Source organism: Dryobates pubescens, chromosome Z, assembly GCF_014839835.1.
Source record: "Dryobates pubescens isolate bDryPub1 chromosome Z, bDryPub1.pri, whole genome shotgun sequence".
Classification (NCBI taxonomy): Eukaryota; Metazoa; Chordata; class Aves; order Piciformes; family Picidae; genus Dryobates; species Dryobates pubescens.
In genome coordinates, this window is record NC_071657.1 from 107056473 (window position 1) to 107076914 (window position 20442).

General features: G+C 43.6%; 1 protein-coding gene across 1 annotated transcript in view; it reads right to left on the reverse strand.

Moving 5' to 3' along the window:
* The window catches only part of PRKAR2B (protein kinase cAMP-dependent type II regulatory subunit beta), a 70250-nt gene extending 68894 nt beyond the window's left edge, over window positions 1–1356 (reverse strand). The window contains exon 1 of the mRNA XM_054178128.1: window positions 734–1356. Within this exon, the coding sequence (XP_054034103.1) occupies window positions 734–1067 (334 nt within the window). The 5' untranslated portion in view covers window positions 1068–1356. The remainder of the gene's footprint in view (window positions 1–733) is intronic.
* Between the last annotated feature and the right edge of the window lie 19086 nt (window positions 1357–20442).

A 20442-nucleotide genomic window follows, 5' to 3' on the forward strand; every position in this document is an offset into this window, starting at 1 on the left:
ACAGGCCCTTCTACCATGCAGAGAATGTCACCCTGGCTTTCAAGAAGAAATTATGTTTTAAATTGTGCTTTACTTTTTGAAACACATACAAGTATATGTACATAAAATGCTGAATCACGGGTGTAAATGCAGTAATACGTCCATGAGAGGTTATTTTCTAAGGCAGACATACCACTGGACTAATTACAAAATGTAGATTTGCTCTCTTGTGCTCTTATAAATATTGATCTTCTATTAGGAATATTACAGGGTGATAATACAACTACAGGTTCTGGGGCTACCTGTGTGCCCGATACCCAGCACGGATGAACAAAAAGCCTAGGAGGTTAAAGTTTGCAGAGAGAGACGGGAAATCTCCCGTGGGCTCCGCTGTTTGGCGTCAACGCAAGTGGGGGAGCTGCCCACGGTGTAGCCGAGGCCGCCTCTTCTCATTCACTCTACAGGCGCCGAGGCCAACGTGCTCCTCACGTCCCCAGCTCATCGCAGCTCACCGGCTCCGCAGTTCACCCGCACGACCTACCACCACAGGGGCTGGCGCCGGGGCATATGCATGGCCCATGCCCCCACCGCCCGGGGGGCTGCCCCTCACAGTGACGTGAGGCTGCTGCTGCCTTTCCCTTCCCTTCTCTCCCCAGCTGCCCAGCTGAGCCCGGGCAGCTAGTGGAGCCACCCCCGCCCTACCTGACCGACCAGCTCCCTCCCCCCAGGGCTGGGCGAGGCGGGGGGCTCTTACCCGGAAACTGCTGCTTCTGTGGCTGCTGCTCGTCCTCGCCGCTCTCGGAGTCGGTCTGCATGGGCTCCTCGGCGAAGTTAACCCCCCGGGCATCCGGGGGGCCCCGACGCGGCGGCTGGCTGCCCCTGTCATGGCCGGGCGCGGGGGTGCCTGCCTTACGGCCGCTCGCCTCCCTCTCAGCCGCTGCCGCCGCCCTGGCCGCCGCTGCCTCCTCCTTGAGACGCCCGAAGTACTGGAGGGCGAACTCCAGCAGGTCCCCGGGCTGGCTTCGCAGCACCTCCACCGTGAAGCCCTGCAGCAGCTCCGTCAGCCCCGCCGGGATAGAGATGCTCATGCCGGGGCCGGCCGGGGGGGCACAGCCTGGGTGGGAAGGGGGAGGGAGAGGGGAAGGGGAGAGGAGGAGGAGGGGGGAGAGCCTGGGGCTGGGGTCCGCAGCCCGGAGACACCGCGAGCCCCGCGGATCGCCTGTGGACAACGGGAAAGGGGCGGGCGGCAGCGCAGGTGGGAGCGGGCGGGGGGCGGATCCGCGGGGGGTAGCGGCTCACTGGCAGCCTCGGCGATGGCTGCAGCGTCTCGCTCCGCTTCTCCCCGCACTTGATGCGGTGGCGGCAACCCCGTCCGTGACTGAAGCCTCCCCGCCCCCGCCGCCTCCTCCCCCCGCGCCGGGGGAACCTCGCACACATGTGACCCGGGAAACCATGACAACCTCCCGCCGGGGACTGCGGCCCGCAGCGCGCCGCCGGAGGGAGGAGGGGTCTGCCTGCTGCCTACCCGGTTCGGGCCGGGTCCATCCGATTCCGCCAGGCTCGGCTCGCCCCGCCCCACCGCAGGTCCTCGGCGGCCCGGTAGGTAGCCTTCTCAGGGGCTCAGGGCGCTTTTAACTTTCCCGGGGCGTCCCGTCGAGCTCTCCTCAGCGCACCGGGGCGCCGGTCCCGGGCACTGCAGTCTCCCGGCTCCAGTGGCTCCCGGCGAGCCCTAGGGTTTGGGTGCGTGGTGATCCGCTGTGGTGGATCTAGCGTTCGAACTGGTGAGCGGTGGAGAATCTTCATGAACGGCGATGTGCCGATGTGAAAGACCACAGTGGATGAAGTAATTCATAGCTAACTGCTATTGTGCTTTTCACGGCCGTGTACCGCCTAAACTCCCCTTATGCATTTATATTGCTATCTATTCGCCTGTATTATCTAGGATGAGAGGGGAGACACTCAAATTCGTGCTGCAAGAGTCTGCTTAGCACAGTGGTAAGTAGGTGCTGCTTGTCATTACCAGGAAGCTTGACATTTTTAACTAGCAATTGCAGGTGCCATGTTTTTCATATGGCATTACTAAACACTTCTTGAAAATGAGATCCTTGGAATGCATGAAAACTGTAGCACTCCCTGATTTGTAATCACCTCCAAATATTTGGCCAATGTTTTGGGGTTCAGGAAATATCTGTTAGAATCTTATTTTTGTGCACAAAACAAATTAACTGCTTAAGTCTTAAGGTTGAGTGTCCTGAAGGGCCAAAGCCTCAAATATGCCCTGAAGCAGGCAACGGAGCAGGACCCAGGAGGTCTGGTTTTCCAGGACATTGCCCACATTTCCCAGATTTGTCTGAACATGCCCTGGGGTCCAAGTGGGCCAGGTGTATGTGCCTTTGGCCATGTTTGAAGAAAACCTGATTCTATAGGCTAAAGTATCAGGTTTCTATCTTTTAATCGTTGTTGCCACTGGCCATCATTGTCGCGTGAAGTCTATAAATGCTAGCCCAAAGGGTGACCAATTTACCTTGTACTGGAAGTGTGCCCAGGTGTCCAAGAAGGCCAATGGCATCCTGGCCTGCATCAGAAATAGTGTGGCCAGCAGGAGCAGGGAGGTCATTCTGCCCCTGTACTCAGCACTGGTTAGGCCACACCTTGAGTCCTGTGTCCGGTTCTGGGTCCCACAATTTAAGAAGGATATTGAGATACTTGAACATGTCCAGAGAAGGGCAACGAGGATGGTGAGAGGTCTTGAGCATAAGCCCTATGAAGAGAAAGGGTGAGGGAGCTGGGGTTGTTTAGCCTGGAGAAGAAGAGGCTCAGGGGAGACGTTATTGCTCTCTACAACTACCTGAAAGGAGCTTGTAGACAGGTGGAGGTTGGTCTCTTCTCCCAGGCAACCAGCACTAGAACAAGAGGACACGGTCTCAAGCTGCACCAGGGAAAGTTTAGGCTCGAGGTGAGGAGAAAGTTCCTTGACAGGAAGAGTAATTTGCCATTGGAATGGGCTGCCCAGGGAGGTGGTGGATTCACTGTCCCTGGAGGTGTTCAAAAGAGGATTGGATGTGGCACTTGAAGCCTTGGTTTAGTTAGTCATGAGGTGTTGGATGACAGATTGGACTTGATGATCTCTCAGGTCTTTTCTCAACCTTATTGATTCTATCATTCCACTGCGTCCAGATCTGGAGCCCTCAGTATAGGAAGGACATGGACCTAATGGAGCAGATCAGAGGAAGGCCATGGAAATGATCAGGGGGTTGGAACAACTGCTAAAAAGACAGGGTGAGGGAGCTGGGGTTGTTCAGCCTGGAGAAGAGAAGGCTTCAGGCAGACCTAATAGCAGCCTTCCAGTTCCTAAAGGGGACCTACAGGAAGGATGGAGAGAGACTGTTTACAAAGGCCTGCATTGACAGGACAAGGGCCAATGGCTTCAAACTAGAGAGAAGTAGATTTAGATTGGATGTTAAGAATAAGTTATTTACTATGAGGATAGTGGAACATTGTAACAGGTTGCTCAGAGACGTGGCTGGGGCCACATCTTTGGAGATATTCAAGGTGAGGCTCAAGAGGGCTTTGGGCAGCCTGACCTAGTCAAGGCTGCCCCTGGTTACTGCAGAGGGGGTTGGACTAGATGACCTTTGGATGTTCCTTCCAACCCAAATCATTCTATGATATCTTAGTCATTCCAGAGGGTACTTTAGCTAAAAATTCTAGCTTGGCTCATTTATATGTTTAGGAGCATAAAAGGCCTCACATGCCATTGAGAGGGCTCATCTGTTTGTGATCAGGTGGGGAGATACCTAATCTTTGAGGAAACCTCCAAGAAGGGAAGTGTTGTAATTGCTGCCTTCCACACATTAGGTGTTCTGTGTGCATGCAGTGTTCCATTTAATAGAGTCTTCCAGGACTGAAAGGATTGTCCTCCCTGAGGTTTTCTTTTACCCAGACAAAACACTCTTTTATGCTAGGAATTTACTAGCAGAACAGTGTTTTTTGGCATATAATTAAGGATTTTCCTAGTTTGCCAGAGTCTTCCATCCTCCCAGGCACTGAAGGAGATTGCTTCTCTGAGGACCTCCTCAAGAGTCAATTTTTAATGTTTGTATGCAAAACTGGGATAATTGGAATAAGAAATTCCTAAGTGGCAGCACTCTAAAGAATAATTCTTTTTAGAAAAAATTTAAACAGCCAAAACCATTTTTGTCTAGTGTGACTTATCTTGAGGTTTGATGTATCTCAAAGGATGGAAGTGAATTTTGTTGTTTGAGTTGGCATCATGTGGTTTCCTTAGATAGTTTCTGTTCCCAGGAGCTCACACTGACATTTAAACTGTTTAAATCCTGTAAGGAGGACAGCTGTCCCAAAATGTGTTACGTCTAGCAGAGTGAAGTTAGGTAATGAGAGTATCAGTTCACACTTCTCTGATGAGTTGTATTAGTTGCTACTAATCTTTGTGTGTCATTCTAGTTTATCTGGGAGCATCATCTTGAAAGGAAAGAGAACAGTAAACCTTTAAAAATCCCTCTGTACTGAAAAGGAATTGGGCAGAATATTCTCCTCACAATTACCAAGAAAATGACCTAAAGACTTACCTTGTCTCCTTTCCTCCTAGCCAACAGGAGCACATTGGCCACAGCAACCCCATGCAGAGCTACAGGCTGGGGTCAGAGTGGCTGGAGAGCAGTCAGGCTGAGAGGGACCTGGGGGTGCTGGTCGACGGTAGACTGAACATGAGCCTGCAGTGTGCCCAGGCAGCTAAGAGGGCCAATGGCATCCTGGCCTGCATCAGGAACAGTGTGGCCAGCAGGAGCAGGGAGGTCATTCTGCCCCTGTACACTGCACTGGTTAGGCCGCACCTCGAGTACTGTGTCCAGTTCTGGGCCCCTCAGTTTAGGAAGGATGTTGACTTGCTGGAACGAGTCCAGAGAAGAGCAACAAAGTTGGTGAGGGGTTTGGAACATAAGCCCTACGAGGAGAGGCTGAGGGAGCTGGGGTTGCTTAGCCTGGAGAAGAGGAGACTCAGGGGTGACCTTATTACTCTCTACAACTACCTGAAGGGAGGTTGTAGACAGACAGATGTTGGTCTCTTCTCCCAGGCAAGCAGTACCAGAACAAGAGGACACAGTCTCAGGCTGCGCCAGGGGAGGTTCAGGCTGGATGTTAGAAAAAAGTTCTATACAGAAAGAGTGATTGCACATTGGAATGGGCTGCCTGGGGAGGTGGTGGAGTCGCCATCACTGGAGGTTTTTAGGAGAAGACTTGACAGGGTGCTTGGTGCTGTGGGTTAGTTGCTTGGGCGGTGTTGGATTGGTGATGGGTTGGACGCGATGATCTTGAAGGTCTCTTCCAACCTGGTTTATTCTATGTATTCTATGTATATATGTATTCTATGTAGATGCATTTTCCATAATACACTGCTTACCAGCTTTGCATGTCAGTCTGTTTCTTTACATGGTTCAAGCCTGAAAAAAAATAGGAGATTAGAGCTAACAGCTGAGAAATTGCAAGCACTGTGTCTTCCATGTGACAAAGCCAGACATTTCAGACAGTGTTTGGGACTGCTTCTGTCAGAGATTGGAGAATGAGATCTTTTCTGATTGTGCACAAGACAATGAACAGAGTACCGAAGGAAGAAGTGACAGACTTTAAAGCCTCATCTTTGCCCAGATAAATGCAAATTCAGTAAATTTAGTAAACTTGAGCTAACAAAGTCCATCCAACAGCCAACTTTCAACTTTTTGCCTGATAGGAACATCCTTTTCCTGTCCTTCCGAAGATATTCAATCATCTTCTGACTAACCCTGGCTAAAGGGCAGAGGGGGCAGAAATAGTCACTTAGTGTAATAAGTGTAAAACTGGCTAAATCCTTTTATCTTGAGAGAAAAATAACTTCAGTGGGCATACTAGTGGAGTACAGGTTTTTAAAACCCTCTCTTGCTTTTCTTCGTGGAAGTAAGTGGGACTGTTATTAACATTTGCTTGGACCAGCTGCTGAGACCAGAAAGAAGAGAACTAGATCTCTTTCTCTGTAGTAGTCTCTCTTCTAAGCTGGTGATGCAGCAACTGTCAGTGGTGGCTCTCAATGGAAAGAGAGTTTGGAATGGGCTCCCTGAGGAGGTGGTGGAGTCGCCATCACTGGAGGTGTTCAGGAGGAGACTTGATGGGGTGCTTGGTTGCGTGGTTTAGTTGATTAGGTGGTGTTGGATGATAGGTTGGACACGATGATCTTGAAGGTCTCTTCCAACCTGGTCTACTCTACTCTACTCTACTCTATATTGTACTGGAAAAAACACAGGACAAAACCTATACACAAGACAAAAACTATACTTATTACAGTGTAGTGGGAAAAGACTGATGTTTGAGTGTGGGAGATGTTACTCTCTGTATTTCCTGTGTTTAAAGGATTTATGGTTTCTGTTATCTTTTTTGTCCTGGCTTTTGAAATTTTAAATGCAAGCACACTTTGCATACTGCATGATTGAAAGCTGCTGCTGCTATGCAACCTGCAAATCTCTTCATGCTTTATATTTACTTCAAAATCTCTTTAGCTATATGGCAGTGTTTTTCCTTGCTGCCTTTTGATCGATCAATAGCTGGTTTGTAAGCTTTGAACAATCACACTCTGTAGGAATAATAACATACCAATTTCTTATCTTCCAAAATACCTTTAAAATGTCACATATATTGACTTTTCTTTTTCTTCTCAGCTCATACCAGTTTACTAGGAAAATCTTGCTTGCAGAATTTTCTTAACAGTTTTTAATAACAGTTTTTCTAACAGTTTTTAATAGCACTCATTCAGAAATAACAAAACTTGCAGCTGTGCAGATCCATAGTTTCCTGCTTTTCTATTGTTCTCATTAGAATGACATGTCACTATCATTATTTTACCAAATCTGTTACCAAACTCAAGTCTATTTATCAGAAAAATGTTTGGTTCTCTCATCAATATAAGAAACTGGTGCCTGTAATTCATGGATCAAGTTTGAACACATTGCTTATTGCTCTTCCTTTACATGAGTCACCTGTTCTCCATCTCATACCCTTTGCTCCTGCCTGTACTTATTCTTCGTTGGATTCTTAATTCTTAACTTAATTCTTAACCCTCACAAATATACATCTCGAATGACAAGAAGCAAGTATCCATTTACATACTCAAGTAAAATTCTTGTGTATACCAATGAGAGTTTTCCCTGAGCCAAGGCAGAAAGGTCAAGTTCAAGACTTGGGATGGAAGCAATCCACCTCAGGAAACAGAATAGTGGTGAAGTACTGTAAATTAAGTATCTCCTGCCATTTTCAGTACCAATTCACAATCAGTTTAACTCAATGGAAGGTTTGAGGATTTTCCTCCCACCAAAATGGCACCCTGCTAACACTTAAACAAGTGTATCACCTTTGTATCACCTTTTTAGCACTTGTAGGGCTCTTTAGTCAGTCAAATTAAACAACTGATAGAGTTGAGTTGAATCATCATGCTGATGGGGAGAAGAGAGCAGAAATCATGTTTCAGAACAAGCAGTTTCCTTCAGACTGTCTTTTGATTAATGGTTTAAATTTAGGTTAGCCTGAAATCAAATCTTCAACCAACTTCATCTGCTGAGATAATATGGTCAGAAGAATTGCAAAGTATCACATCTTCTGACCTCAAGTTCCGTACTCTTCTACTTATTCTAGCCCTTCTTAACCCCAAACTGGACTGGGAAGTTTGAGCTTCATAACATATTACCAACTGTGCATGCAACAGTTATAATTCAGTGAATTAACATCTGTTGATTTTCATTGATGTCTATTGTTTGTGGTCTTTGATACTCAGAAACTACAGAATACCCTGTCTTAGAAAATCAATCCTTTTTGTATACCTCAGTTTGAACACTCCCAATCACCTGTAATTTCAGAAAAAATTGACTAGTCAATATAGTGAGAGCTGAATTTGCCACTCACAGTAAACCTTCTCATTGTAAAAGTAATGAAAGAAAATCACAGTGTATATGTAGTAGACTTTGGCTGTTTTGAGGATCTTATTGCATACAATGTCCTACTCTGTTTATAAAAAAGTCATTATACACTGTCAACACAACCTGTTAAATGGCTAACAGAGACATCTCTCCAAGTAGCTGACAACAGAAAATCATCAGATGGAGAAGTTCCACAGGAATTGACAGTAGGCTGTTTCTACTCAACACCTTCTGCAATCACTTGAGAGCAAGTACAAATGTTGCTGGTATAATTTCCAGATGACACAAAACAGTCGAAATGGTGATATCAATGGGCTCAGGAAAACCTGGAGCAGTCTGGATAACTTGTTCATTTAAATAAAATCTTTTATGCAGCTACGCATTAAGTCATTGGCTTCAGAAGAGTGCACAACATTTCTACAGAATGGGAGGACTTTATCTTGGAAAGCAGAACTTCTAGAAGGGTTTAGGGATCAAGATGGAGAAACAGCTCCTGGTATAATTCTGTAGAGAAAGGGCTAATGAGAGTCTTTGTCATTTCAAGAGGGGGACTGAAAACACAGATGAGGGATCTTCTCTTTGTAAAGCTCTCTTGAGACCAGTTTTGGTGCTCATTTGTTCGAAGGAACATAGAAAGATAGGAAATGTGTAGAAACAAGGCACAGAAACTATTTACAAGCTGAAGGAACTGAGCTAAAAGGATTGAGAGAGTTTACAGCCTTTTTCTATACAATCATTACTATGCTGAGTGGAAGAGGCTTATAGTGAATGATTTAAATCATGAAGGATATTGGTCTACATTGTCTAGTGGTTTCTTCTAGCCCCTTTAAGGCAAAGAACAGTAGTGGTCTTGCTTATCAGAAAGAGGTCAACATCTTTGCTTGGAAAGTCAAAGTTTCATGTTTCTGAAGGAGCACACAAATCCCAAGAGATGCAGTAGTTCTTAGAGCTGATGAAATATGAAGGAATAGTGAGAAAATCATACAAATATGTTTAAAAAACACTACTGTCACCACCGTGGATGATTGGGTATTGTTTAAATGCAAAAGAACTCTAGTGAATGGATAGTTTTGCTTGTAATTTTGAGAGCTGGGGAATTCCTCCAAACAAATCTATTATGAGAATTATCTTAGGTTTCTCAGGAGTCTGCTTGTAAAAGGAGGGGCTCATTGTTGTGAAATCTAATTCTAAGTGATGGCTTCCAAGGATGACACAATTTTTTAAGATGAAATTAAGTATTGGGTTTTCAATACGGTGGGTTTTGTTGTTGTTGTTATTGCTGTTGTATTTATTCTTGCAGGAGGAATAAAGCATCCATGTAAGTATGGGTTGAAGAGGACACATAACCACAAACTGAAATATTTTCCTGGATTTGAACTTTAATGCAGTGGTAATGTTCTTGCAGATTTTCATCACTGTGAAAACTGAGAATAGCATTAGCAAGTAAATCCACCATTGTGATCCTAATGAAAAGCATGTGTTTTGCTTAGTTCAGGTGCCTCTGCATGTCTACACACAGCTTGGGTTGGGTCGGTAGACATACTGGACTATATGAGAGAGACTTCTGTTCATTAAAAGTATCAGACAAGAGGAGTTTGGGTATTGCCTAGTCTGTGAGGGCAAATTATTTCAAATCAGTAGACCTTGAAGGACAAACGTGAATGCTTCAGAGCTGTACACTGTAGTGCAAAGTCTCCAGTTTGTCTCAGGATGGTTTATAAGAACTTGTAAATACGCATTTGATTAACAATCTAAATGTGATGACTTTTACAGATTCTGGAAGAGAAAGACTGTCTTCCTGTCTGTTTCACTTTCATATAAGTATATGGGTGTGCCTATATAAATAAATATAACTACATATAAGTCTGTATATGACATTACTCATTCTATTTTGGCAGAACCTAAAGACTCCATCATATTGACCACTCTACACATGGAATATAAATATCTTAGCCTAGCTGACTTTCAATGAGTTAAGACTCACAGATCATTGAAGAATGTGATTATTTATTATACTTTTATAAGAAATAGAAATATTTACATTTTAAAAGTGCAATTCATAATTGTATCCCCATTTCAATATTCCAACTTCAGTCCCAGGAGTGGAACATAAGCAGTGCCAGACATGCATTCCCATGAGTTTTTTGTCATTATTTTTGGCACACTCTATTTTTATTCTATTCTATGGGAAATGTGCATGCTTTGTGCAATTGCCAGAATGTGATTTCCCAATGCCCCCTATTTATTTCCAAATGTGCTCTTTTTCAGAGTCAAGTACTTTTGCAAGAGCACTTTTTCACGTTCCTTGCCCATACTGAACTCATTTGCTGAGGACAACAGTTACATATTTGTAGCTGAAAGGGCACCCATGTCCATTATCAGGTCTCCCACACCGGCAGTATCAGTGGGTTCTTCTTCCTTTTGGAGGATCTGCTGTTGTTCACACTTGCTCCACCTAAAGGCTGTGTGCATATATCTGTGTTTGGAGCCAATGGGGCAGAATCTTTGCTTTGTTCAGTTTTTGCCGAGTGTGAGAGTCCAGCAGATATTTGGGACACGCTACTGAAGCTTTTCTCTCTGGGCCTACATTGCAGGGCAGTTTGGAGGCTGCCCAAATTCAAAGCGGATTAATCTGTAGGCGTCATCCAGGATCTGAGATCTTTTCCGTAATCCAGAAAGTACTAACCATGGATTAAGATACCTGGAGAAACCCTTGACTGCAGCTGGATGGGAGAGGGAACATGAGCTGGAATAGCATTGGTTTCCTCACCTGCTCTGGGAAGGTTGAATGCAAATCTGGTTTGTGCTTCCAGAAGTGAGACAGCTCTCTGCGTGTCTCCACCATTTCTTGTCCCTCTATTACCATTTTAACACAGATGCAGAGAGAAGGGAGTACCATAATAGCCCAGAAGGAAGGGCTGACTCCTTCCAGACCTTTTCTCCACCTGCATCTGTGTGTTGTTGTACATCTGTTGTGGGCAGCACTGTCTCCTGCTCAGCGTTGGCCCAGATAGATGCAAGACAGGAGTAAGGGAATGGGGAGGGAGGGCAAACCAGTACACGGTGACCCTTGGGGTACGTCACTAGTGACTGGCCTCTACATTTTCATTGTAGGTAACTACAGATTAGTATCTATTCAAGTTGTTTTAAGGAGCAGGTAAGGATTTTGTCCCTGAAAGGTTTTAATTACTGCTTGTAAGTATATGGAAAATCAGAGTTCCTCTAAAGGCTTATGGAAGAGGATATTTTATTGGAGGCAGGCTAATACATGCTAAGGTTTGTTCTGAAATATCTACTACTAAAATATAATTTAAAAATATTGACTACTTAGTAGAGCATTAAATATTTCATTTTAAATATGTGCAGCATGAAAGATTTTATTTTTTTAAAACATATAGATATTTTAAAATTGAGTAAAGATATCCTTCCTTAAAACAATATAATTTAACTGGTAGCTTTTGTTTTCTTTTTGTGCCTCAACCATTGGTGTTCCTCAGTTTAGGTGTCACCATTTCTATGCCTAGAAGCTGGACAAGAAAAAATAGTTACACTGTAAAAAGGGGCAGTGCCGAGAATGGAAAGTCCTCATGTGGCAAGTTCTTGCTTAAATGGAAACTCAATGGGACTGCTTGGGTGAGGAGGAATTACTCACCCAAGAGAAATTACAAAATGAGGCTGAACTCCTCTGCTAAAATGGTAATAATTCAAACATGGAAAAGATTATTCACTCCCTTGATGAAACAGGACAACCAGGAGTGTACAAATCTGTGATTTTTGAAGTGACCACAGCTGAAAGCCAATGAGAACCTCCTGCTAAGTGGTTTGGCTGTGGGGATGCCTTAAAATGGGACAGGATTTCAAAGGTTTTATGTTTAATATATATGAGCAACAGTGATTGCAAGTCTGTTTGGAAGATAAGTATGTAATTATGTCAGTATTAATAGTGCCTTGGACTTGACAGAAAGCTTGAAAACTATGTATTGGCATAAATAAAAATCAGTGCATTTTTGGAACAGCTTTACTCCATGGCCTTAAAAAGAGTTTCTTTGGGACAGTAGGATGGTCAGGTCCTTGGGGGGAAAAAATATGGCAGAAATATCTTGACACGATAGGATAGAAAAGACATTTTTATTCCAAGAAATCCTGCTTCTACATATGAAACCTAAAGAGAATGAACATACCAGAACACCACAATACTGACTGACCCTTGAGGTAAGAGTGAGTGCCTAATAGCTATTTTCCAGATAAAGAGCGCTCGGCTAAGAATCAAGGCAACTGTCAAGAAGGTTTTAAAGGGGAACATTACTCACAGCCTAACAGCAATTAAAGAATATTGAAATAGGCCTCTAACGCTGCTTTCGCTACTCCAAGTGAATAGGGGGGGGGAATCTCACAAACCTATGAATCTTCTCTGCCCCTTTTCCACCTGGAGAACCATCTTCTCTGGTTCTGAGCACCTCTATGCTGATCTTAAACTTGAGTTGGCTAGAAAATGCAGGACCCCACTTCAAGGACAGTCTGCATGATGTGGCCAGACCCTGAATGAGGACTCTGCCACACTTGGCCAGTTTGCTACCATTTGTAGCAAAAGGCACTTACCACAGAGGAAGATCTGTAATTCTGAATTCTTCCAAACATCACAGCTAATGTCATTGAAACTAGTAGTTCTCAGCCTGCAAAACAGAATCTAAACTTTTGAATTGAGGGTCCCATTGCACTTTGCTACTTTCATGGCATTTCTGATTTTCTGTCTGAAAGATGATAATCCCGTGACTAATTAACTAATTTATTAATTTGCTTCTTATATGTTGTTTGTGGCAGATGCTCATTAGCTGTGCTTTGGAAATGGAAAAAAAGAGAAAAATCTCCATTGCTCTTTGCTTAGCACATCTTGGTGGTTACCTCATGGAGCAGTTAATGGACAACACAAAAATCCTTTGCATTGTTCCAGTGCACTTGTTTCTCCTTCTGCTCAAGTCTTTCCACTGGAACAACTGGTTCTTTGAACACATATAGCATAGCTTCTTACAGGGGAAACTCTCTAGAGGCTTCCCCTTCAGTATGTATAGACCTACTTTTAGGCAGTGGTGATTTCCTTCGTTACTTTTGGTTTTCTCTGAACATATTTGTTGTATTTGGAATAACACAGCAATTACCTTCTCTAGATGTCAGTGGTTTCCTCTGTTGTTCTAGGTCATGGTCTTGTAAGTAGGCATGTGCCTATGGACCTTTGTGCTTGAGCAGCTTTCACTGTTGGATGTCTAACATTTGATCTCTGAGAAGTATTTTTTGTGAATAATGCATTTCCAGTAAGACTGAAACTGGTTGGTTTTCTTGGGGGAAAGATCGGGATCCTGAAGAATGGAAATGTCATGGTTTTGTGTTAGTTTAAAGTCTGTTCTTGGACTTCGTGACTAAGCTACTGAAAACTAGACTAGCCTGTCTAAGTTTACAAATATATAATCCATTAGAAGAGACTAGCAAAAAGTTGCATTTTTTTCTCTAGGATTATATAATTTTCTGAGCAAAGTAAACCAAATATACTACATTATAGAGATCTTCCACTGTTTACTGTTTATTTGCAGGCCTGTTCTTTAAGGTGTAGGCAATTCCCTCTCAAACACAGCTCAGTTCTCTGTGACCCACTCTGACAACTGTATTAAGAGTAGCTGGAGGTGGAGCAAACTCCTTTGTGGGTTTAGGACCTTAAAACATGGTGTGAATGTTTGCCAGATTACTCCCTGTGTTTTTTAAAGGATGACATTAACTATGCACTTCTGTGAGTTCTTTTGCAAGAAAAAAGTACTGCCCTGGAATGTCCTAATTATCCTCCATGTTACAAGCATGATAACATGGCAGTGTGGAAATACATCAGACTGAGGCCATTAGTGGGCTGTCTGCCATTCTGGGGCGAATTGTTTCTGGCTCGATACCATATGCCTGATGGTGGCATGTGTCTTCTCAGGAAGGACAAATTGCTCTCCTTCATGTTTGGCAAGCTTCTGCTGGCATGCCTAGGAGGCCTATATTTAGTACTGGAACTGTTTAGTCAACAAGCTGGGGAAATTGTCATGATGATGTGACTAGAGATTTACCAAAGCTGTTTTGCAACAGCTGAAAAAGACATGGTTGAAATGGGCTTTGAATTTCTAGCTCTGAATCTTGTTCCTGTTTTCTCTGGGTACAGTACATCCCTCTCCCAAGCCCAGGCCTGCAGGGTTGCAGCTGGAACTAGAGCTCATTCACTGTGATTTGACATTAGTGAGATTCCTACAAAGATGGCTGTTTTGATATACCCTGATTGGTACCCCAAACTTTTCTCTCCTTGTTCTGTTAAATCCTGACTGCAGCTGCCTCCTGTCCTGCTACCCTGGTGATAAGTGATATCTTGGCTACCTAAAGCTCACATGCTCCCAGATGTGTTGAGAGCAAAGATCCATAGAGCAGCAGCGATTGTTCTCATTGAAAACCTCTTTGCTTGTCATTTGCAATGGGCATTTGGCCTATGTACCACTGAAAAAGCTCCTGAGATCAGAGGCAATGTGAGCCATGACACACACTGCGGGGATTTCACGTCCTCTGTTCTTTCTCCCTTGTGAAACAGCAACATCAGGAACCTCCCAAAGAAGTAGAAAGATACCATAGGGTTATCTTATTTATCTTCTTCCCACCCCAAATTTGCCGCAGGGATATCCATTGTTCAAGAAGAGCATCCAAGGCTTCTCTTCTCAGAAAGCCATGCCTATGGGAATGATGGTCTTGGTTATATAGTGTTTGTATTATAAATTATATATTCAAATATATTTATTTTTTCTATATTTAAGCTTTCCATATATAGCAGTAGTAGCAAGAGTGCAAAAGAAATTACCTCGAGGAAAAAAAAAAGGCAAATATCTCAATGTAAACATAATTTTATTGCCTTTATTTAGGCTGTGTGAAGGAATGGATGAGCTAAAGTAAACGGGCTTTTTATTAACAAAACTTTTCAACTTACTCTGCTCATAACTCAGCTCAAGGTACATAAAAAGCCAAAAACATTAAGGAGGACTTAAATTTCCTCTTCTTTGCTTAAAAAATCCATATGACTATTTGCTTGTGTCTTGCCACATATTCCTGTAAGCAAAGGAATTCTGGAGCTATTCTTAAAGACATTGTCAAAACATACCACAGTCACAGAATCACAGAATTAACCAGGTTGGAAAAGACCTTCAAGATCATCAAGTCCAACCTATCACCCAACACCATCTAATCAACTAAACCATGCCACTAAGTGCCTGATCCAGTCTTATTTTAAACACTTCCAGGGACAGTGGCTCCACCACCTACCTGGGCAGCCCATTCCAACAGCTACTCACTCTTTCTGTGAAGAATTTCTTCCTAACATCCAGCCTAAACTGGATGTTGTTTTAGAATCATAGAATTGTTGGGGTTGGAGGGGGCCTCAAGGATCATCCAGTTCTAAACCCTCTGCCATGGGTAGGGACACCTCACATTAAATCGGGTTGCCCAGAGCCACATCCAGCCTGGCCATAAAAACTCCCAGGGATGAAGCTTCTACCACCTCCCTGGGCAAACCATTCCAGTGTCTCACCACCCTCATGGTGAAGAATTTCTTCCTAACATCCACTCTGAATCTACCCATTTCTATTTTTTTTCCATTCCCACTAGTCCTATCATTACCTGACACTTCAAAGTCCCTCACCTGCCCCGTTTTCCCCCTTCTTCCCCTCAAATCCCAGAGCACCTGGGCTCTGTTGGAGTCTCCTCCCACCCCAGGTGTGGCCACTTGGCCCTCCCCACCCACTCCCCTTTTTATTCCCCACCAGGAGAGGCGGAAGCCCTAAGCTGAGCCCTTCTGGGCTGAGGGATCCTCCTCTCATCACTGGTGAGTGCCCATGGTGCACACTGGGTGATGGTGGTGGTGACAACAAAGGCCGGGGGGCCTGGTGGCCCCCCGGTTGTTAGGGCAATGATTGATGACTACTCCAATATCTTCCACGGGTGCTGGCTGGGGCTCCTTACTGGGGCTGAGCTCCTCTGGGTGGTGTCTTGGCTGGTTGAAGGTCTTGCCCCCAGCTCTGGGCTAAATGGCTTTTAATCAGGTCAGTGGTTGAATTTAGCCATTAGACATTCAGAAGCCTCTCCAAGGTTAAAAACTCCTACCAGTAAAAATTTCAAACACGTGCCTCAATATGTAGTTCTTTATAAACACATTTTTATACATGCACTAATGTATTTTTAAAATAATGTATTGTTATCATCAATTATCAACAACCACATTATAAATATACACAGAAATTAAAAAAAAAAGAAGTGGGTAAGACAAAGATGAAACAAACAGTATGGTTAGTTTTTTTTATTTATAATGCTACCAAACCCAGTGATTCTGCACCTCAGTGCATTGCCCTTACATATGCACCAAGGTGTGCAAAACCCATTTGGGACACCATGGCACTGGACTACTGTCTCAGTCCACAGAGCGAAAGAGACTCAGTTCTTTTCAATATTCCTGTGTAGTGAAATTAGAGGCACAAACAAGGCCAAAATATCAACAGCTGGACTATTTATTACATAAATAAAGTGGATGGATCAGGAGGGGAGAGAGAGAAAATAGAGAGTGAGAGAGAGAAAAGAAAAGGAATTATTTTACTACACCCCTCACCCCAAGACAGTTTGAGTCTGTGGAGGAAAGGTGCTGCAGGAGATGTTGGGCCTGTAGAGAAAGGGAGCTGAGGCTTTGGCTATAGAAGAGAGGTGGTCCTCTGGGCAGCCTCTTCAGCTCCATGAGTTGCAGCAGGTGGAACTCAGGACACAGAGAGAGGGTTCTGCTTCTTCCAGGCTCCATGGTGATGTCTCTGTCATTTTTCTTTCTGTTTTTCTTCAGAGCAGCATTGCCCCAGGCTTTTCCTTCTCTCCTATTTTCCTTTGCTTGGGCATTTAAATCTTCAATCTGAAGTAACTGCTGCTTTTGATTCTTGTAGCTATAGCCAAACATGACAAATGATCTGTGCTTGAGTTGGCTGTATTGTAGTTTTCTGTATGCTAATCAGCAGGGTACTGGGCCTTGCTAATACTGCATGCATTTTCTCTTCATTTGCTGTTTCAGTATTGCTGACAGCATATTGCACAACTAAGAGCTAGGAGTTTCCTTTTTCCCTGTATATCTCTTCATTAGGTTGTCCTTATTTAATTACTGTGAGGGCAGATCATCTTCTTAGGCTTCTTGGCACAATACTGTCATTTCTTGAAGTTTTAAGTGATTTGCCACTTTTTATCATAGTACAATTTTTAGCTTGTCTTTCAGTGAACAAATGTTGGTCAATACTCTTGGTATTAGAAACAACTCACAGCTGTTGCTTATTTCCAGTAGCTCTGAGTAAACTGAAGGAGATTCTTGACAACCTTTATTTGCGTTGATTAGCAACTGATGAGCTATTTTTATGTATTTCTCAGCATCTGTCTGTTTGGCCAAGAATAATACGAAGAGCTGGTTGTGCATGTCTAAAACATCCATCCTGTACAGATCTGTTAATAGTTAGATGTTAGTTGTTGACTATTACTTGAGGAAGCTCACTACAGATCCCTAATCTAGCAAACACTGCCACATGGTGACTCATGGGTATGAACATTCTTCAAGTTGTAAACCATCTCTACTCCATTTATCTGTGAGGATCATATTTGCTTACATCTTCTGCTGCAGCACTTTTTCTATTAATAAAGTAGCATTAAGAAAAGTGCAAGCCATAAACCAGTTGTTGGGAGGGTAGACACTCACGAGTAAGCTAATGTACACTCCTTTTACAGGAACAGTTCTGATGTTTTTATTACAGATTAGGTCAGCATTAAGGATAAGCTGCTTCTATTTGGGCAGAACAGTTAAGAAACTAAGTTATAGTATAGGATCACAGGATCATAGAATGGTCTGGATTGGAAGGAACATCCAAAGGTCATCTAGTCAAGCCCCCTCTGCAGTAAGCAGGGGCATCCCCAACTAGATCAGGTTGCCCAGAGCCCTGTTGAGCCTCACCTTGAATATCTCCAGGGATGGGGCCTCAACCACCTCCCTGGGCAACCTGTTCCAGTGTTCCACTACCCTCATGATAAAGAAGCCCAGCTCTCAGTTTTCAGGGCCTTGCTGTAGTTTGGACGGGGAACTTGTAAGGCTCTGACACAGCCTGATTTACCATTCTGTCTGCTTCCATGTTTGATTAAGACTGAAAATCTACCACACTAATTGACTATCATCAGGTAATAGTTTCCTCTGAGTTTAGAAAGAACAGCCACCTACTCCTGCTGTACTCTGTTGGGCACATTTGGGCATTACCATCCAGCTCCTTGAGTTTTGGTTCTGGTGTTTTGAATGAAGGAAAGATCTCTAGCTATTTTTGATCATTCTTGCTGAGGAAGCGCACAGTCCATCTCTCTCCCTGTGTATCCCTCTGAGAGGTGACCTGAATATCTTTTTCAGAGCCATTGAAGTATTTTTGTTGTGATGACCACGTACCCTGCTTCTGCAGTCCATAAGTCTAGAGTTTGTTTATTCCATCCAGAAGTCCTTGGTAGCCAAGAATACTTTGTCATTCTGGAAGTTAATGTTGTGGTTTGAGCCTTAACTGGAGTTTAAGAGCTCAGAATTCCTCTCCTGCCTCCCCCCCCCCCTTTGCCCTGAGGAGGAAAAAGAAGAGAAAGGAGAGGAAAAAAAAAAAAGGAGTAGGGGAAAAGAGAAGGAGGTATATCTACCAAAAAATAATCTGGAGTCAGTTTGGAAGTAGGAGAAGTAAATTTTTTTTAACCAAATATATATCTATATATGTGTGTGTATATATATGTGTAACAGGGAGGGTTTAGAAGGGTAAGGAATAAGGATGAATAGGAAAATATACAAAACCAAACTTGGATGGCCTTATATTTCCCTTAATGTATGTGAATTTCAGTCCTTTACAGAATTGTGGATGCCATAGGGAAAGACCAGGTCTGACCCCGTGTCAGGACCAGCAGGCTTGGCTGTTGGTCCTCTGGAACAGGAGAGGCAGAAGCAAGGAGAGCAAATGGCCACAGCATCTTCCTTTTTATAGGCTTGCTGGACTGGAAGGGGGAGTGGAATGAACCACCTTCGACCTGGGGGACCCCTCCTTCTGGGAGGGAGAAGCCAAGTCCCTCTCTGTTCACCTGGATCAGGTTTCTTTTGTCCCCCGAGGAAAAGCAGGGCTCTCTCAGCCCTCCCCCCAGGATGGGTGTAACCCACCACCGTTAACCAGTTTTCCTAAATTCTCCTAAAATACTGATTGTTGTAAAAGACTTCTTGTCTCATTTTGTCTTCATTTGTAGCAGGCACTGCATAGTTTGGGGGACATTTTCTGTTTGTGTTTCTCCAAATGTTGGAGCTTTTTCCATCCTTGTATCATGGTATTTTTTCTTACAGACTTCTATATGTTCTCATACTCTTTTTTTGTGTGTCTTTTAAACTATGTCCTTATGTCCTTACTGGATTTGTGAAATTTCTGACATCTACAAATATTTCTTTTTGCTATTTGAATAGAAATATTGCTCTTTTCCCCTCTTCTGCGCTCAAGGAGCTTCTCCTTGTAAAAGTGTTGTTCTTACTGGTGCCAGCAAGCTGTCTACATCTAGTGGTGTTTGTGTTTCAAGGGTTATGGTATCCTGTAAGTTTTTGGGAGGTCTTGCTGCAAATTGTGTGCCGTCTGCTGTATTTAAACAAATCCTAGCAGACTATCTGTACTGTGGTTCCCAAGTCTTTTTGACAAAGTGGTGCTTTTCATTATTTCCTGTGATTCAGTTTATATTCTCTTGATCTTGTAAATAATGCTAATACATATGTCTCGTGCTTTAGCTTTGGTGCTTTGTAAATTAGGATATTTCCATCATGATAAAGACTTCCATGTATCTTTTTCATTGGTCTATCTCTCATGAAGGTGCCTAACTCGCTTCTTAGCAGGTCCAGTTGCTGATGCCACTATTTAGACTGGTAACAGTTTAGGATAGGATGTACACATGGTACTGTCTGGCATAAGTAGACTGCAGTAGCCCCATGTTACTGCTTCTTTCTTGAGTTTGGGTCATCCTGGAGACAGTCTGTATTTCTGTTGCTATTGTACTCAGTGCATTAAGATTCCTCCACTTTTTCCAGCCAAAAGCGTATTCACAATAAAGTTCCTTTTCCACTTTGAGTCCATTGATAATAGTGGTCAGGAGGGTGAACGCAGAGCATTAAACTGAGGAAAGCCTGGTTTTCCAGTGCTTTGCACTTTGAAGCATATATGCACACCTTTTGCCGAATTCTTTTGCAGTTAGATTCCTTTTCTAAAGGGGTTGACAGTCGGGAGAATTTTTAGCAAGTTTCTCTCAGAGCAGATGTTGACAGCATCTCAGTTACCTGCATTTGTGACACTTGGTTCTTTTGCTAACATTCAGCTGTGTGTTCAGCAGGCTGTAAGAAGTGGACAGTCTATTCTGGTTTTAGTCTAAGCAACAGTAACAAGAGACTAGA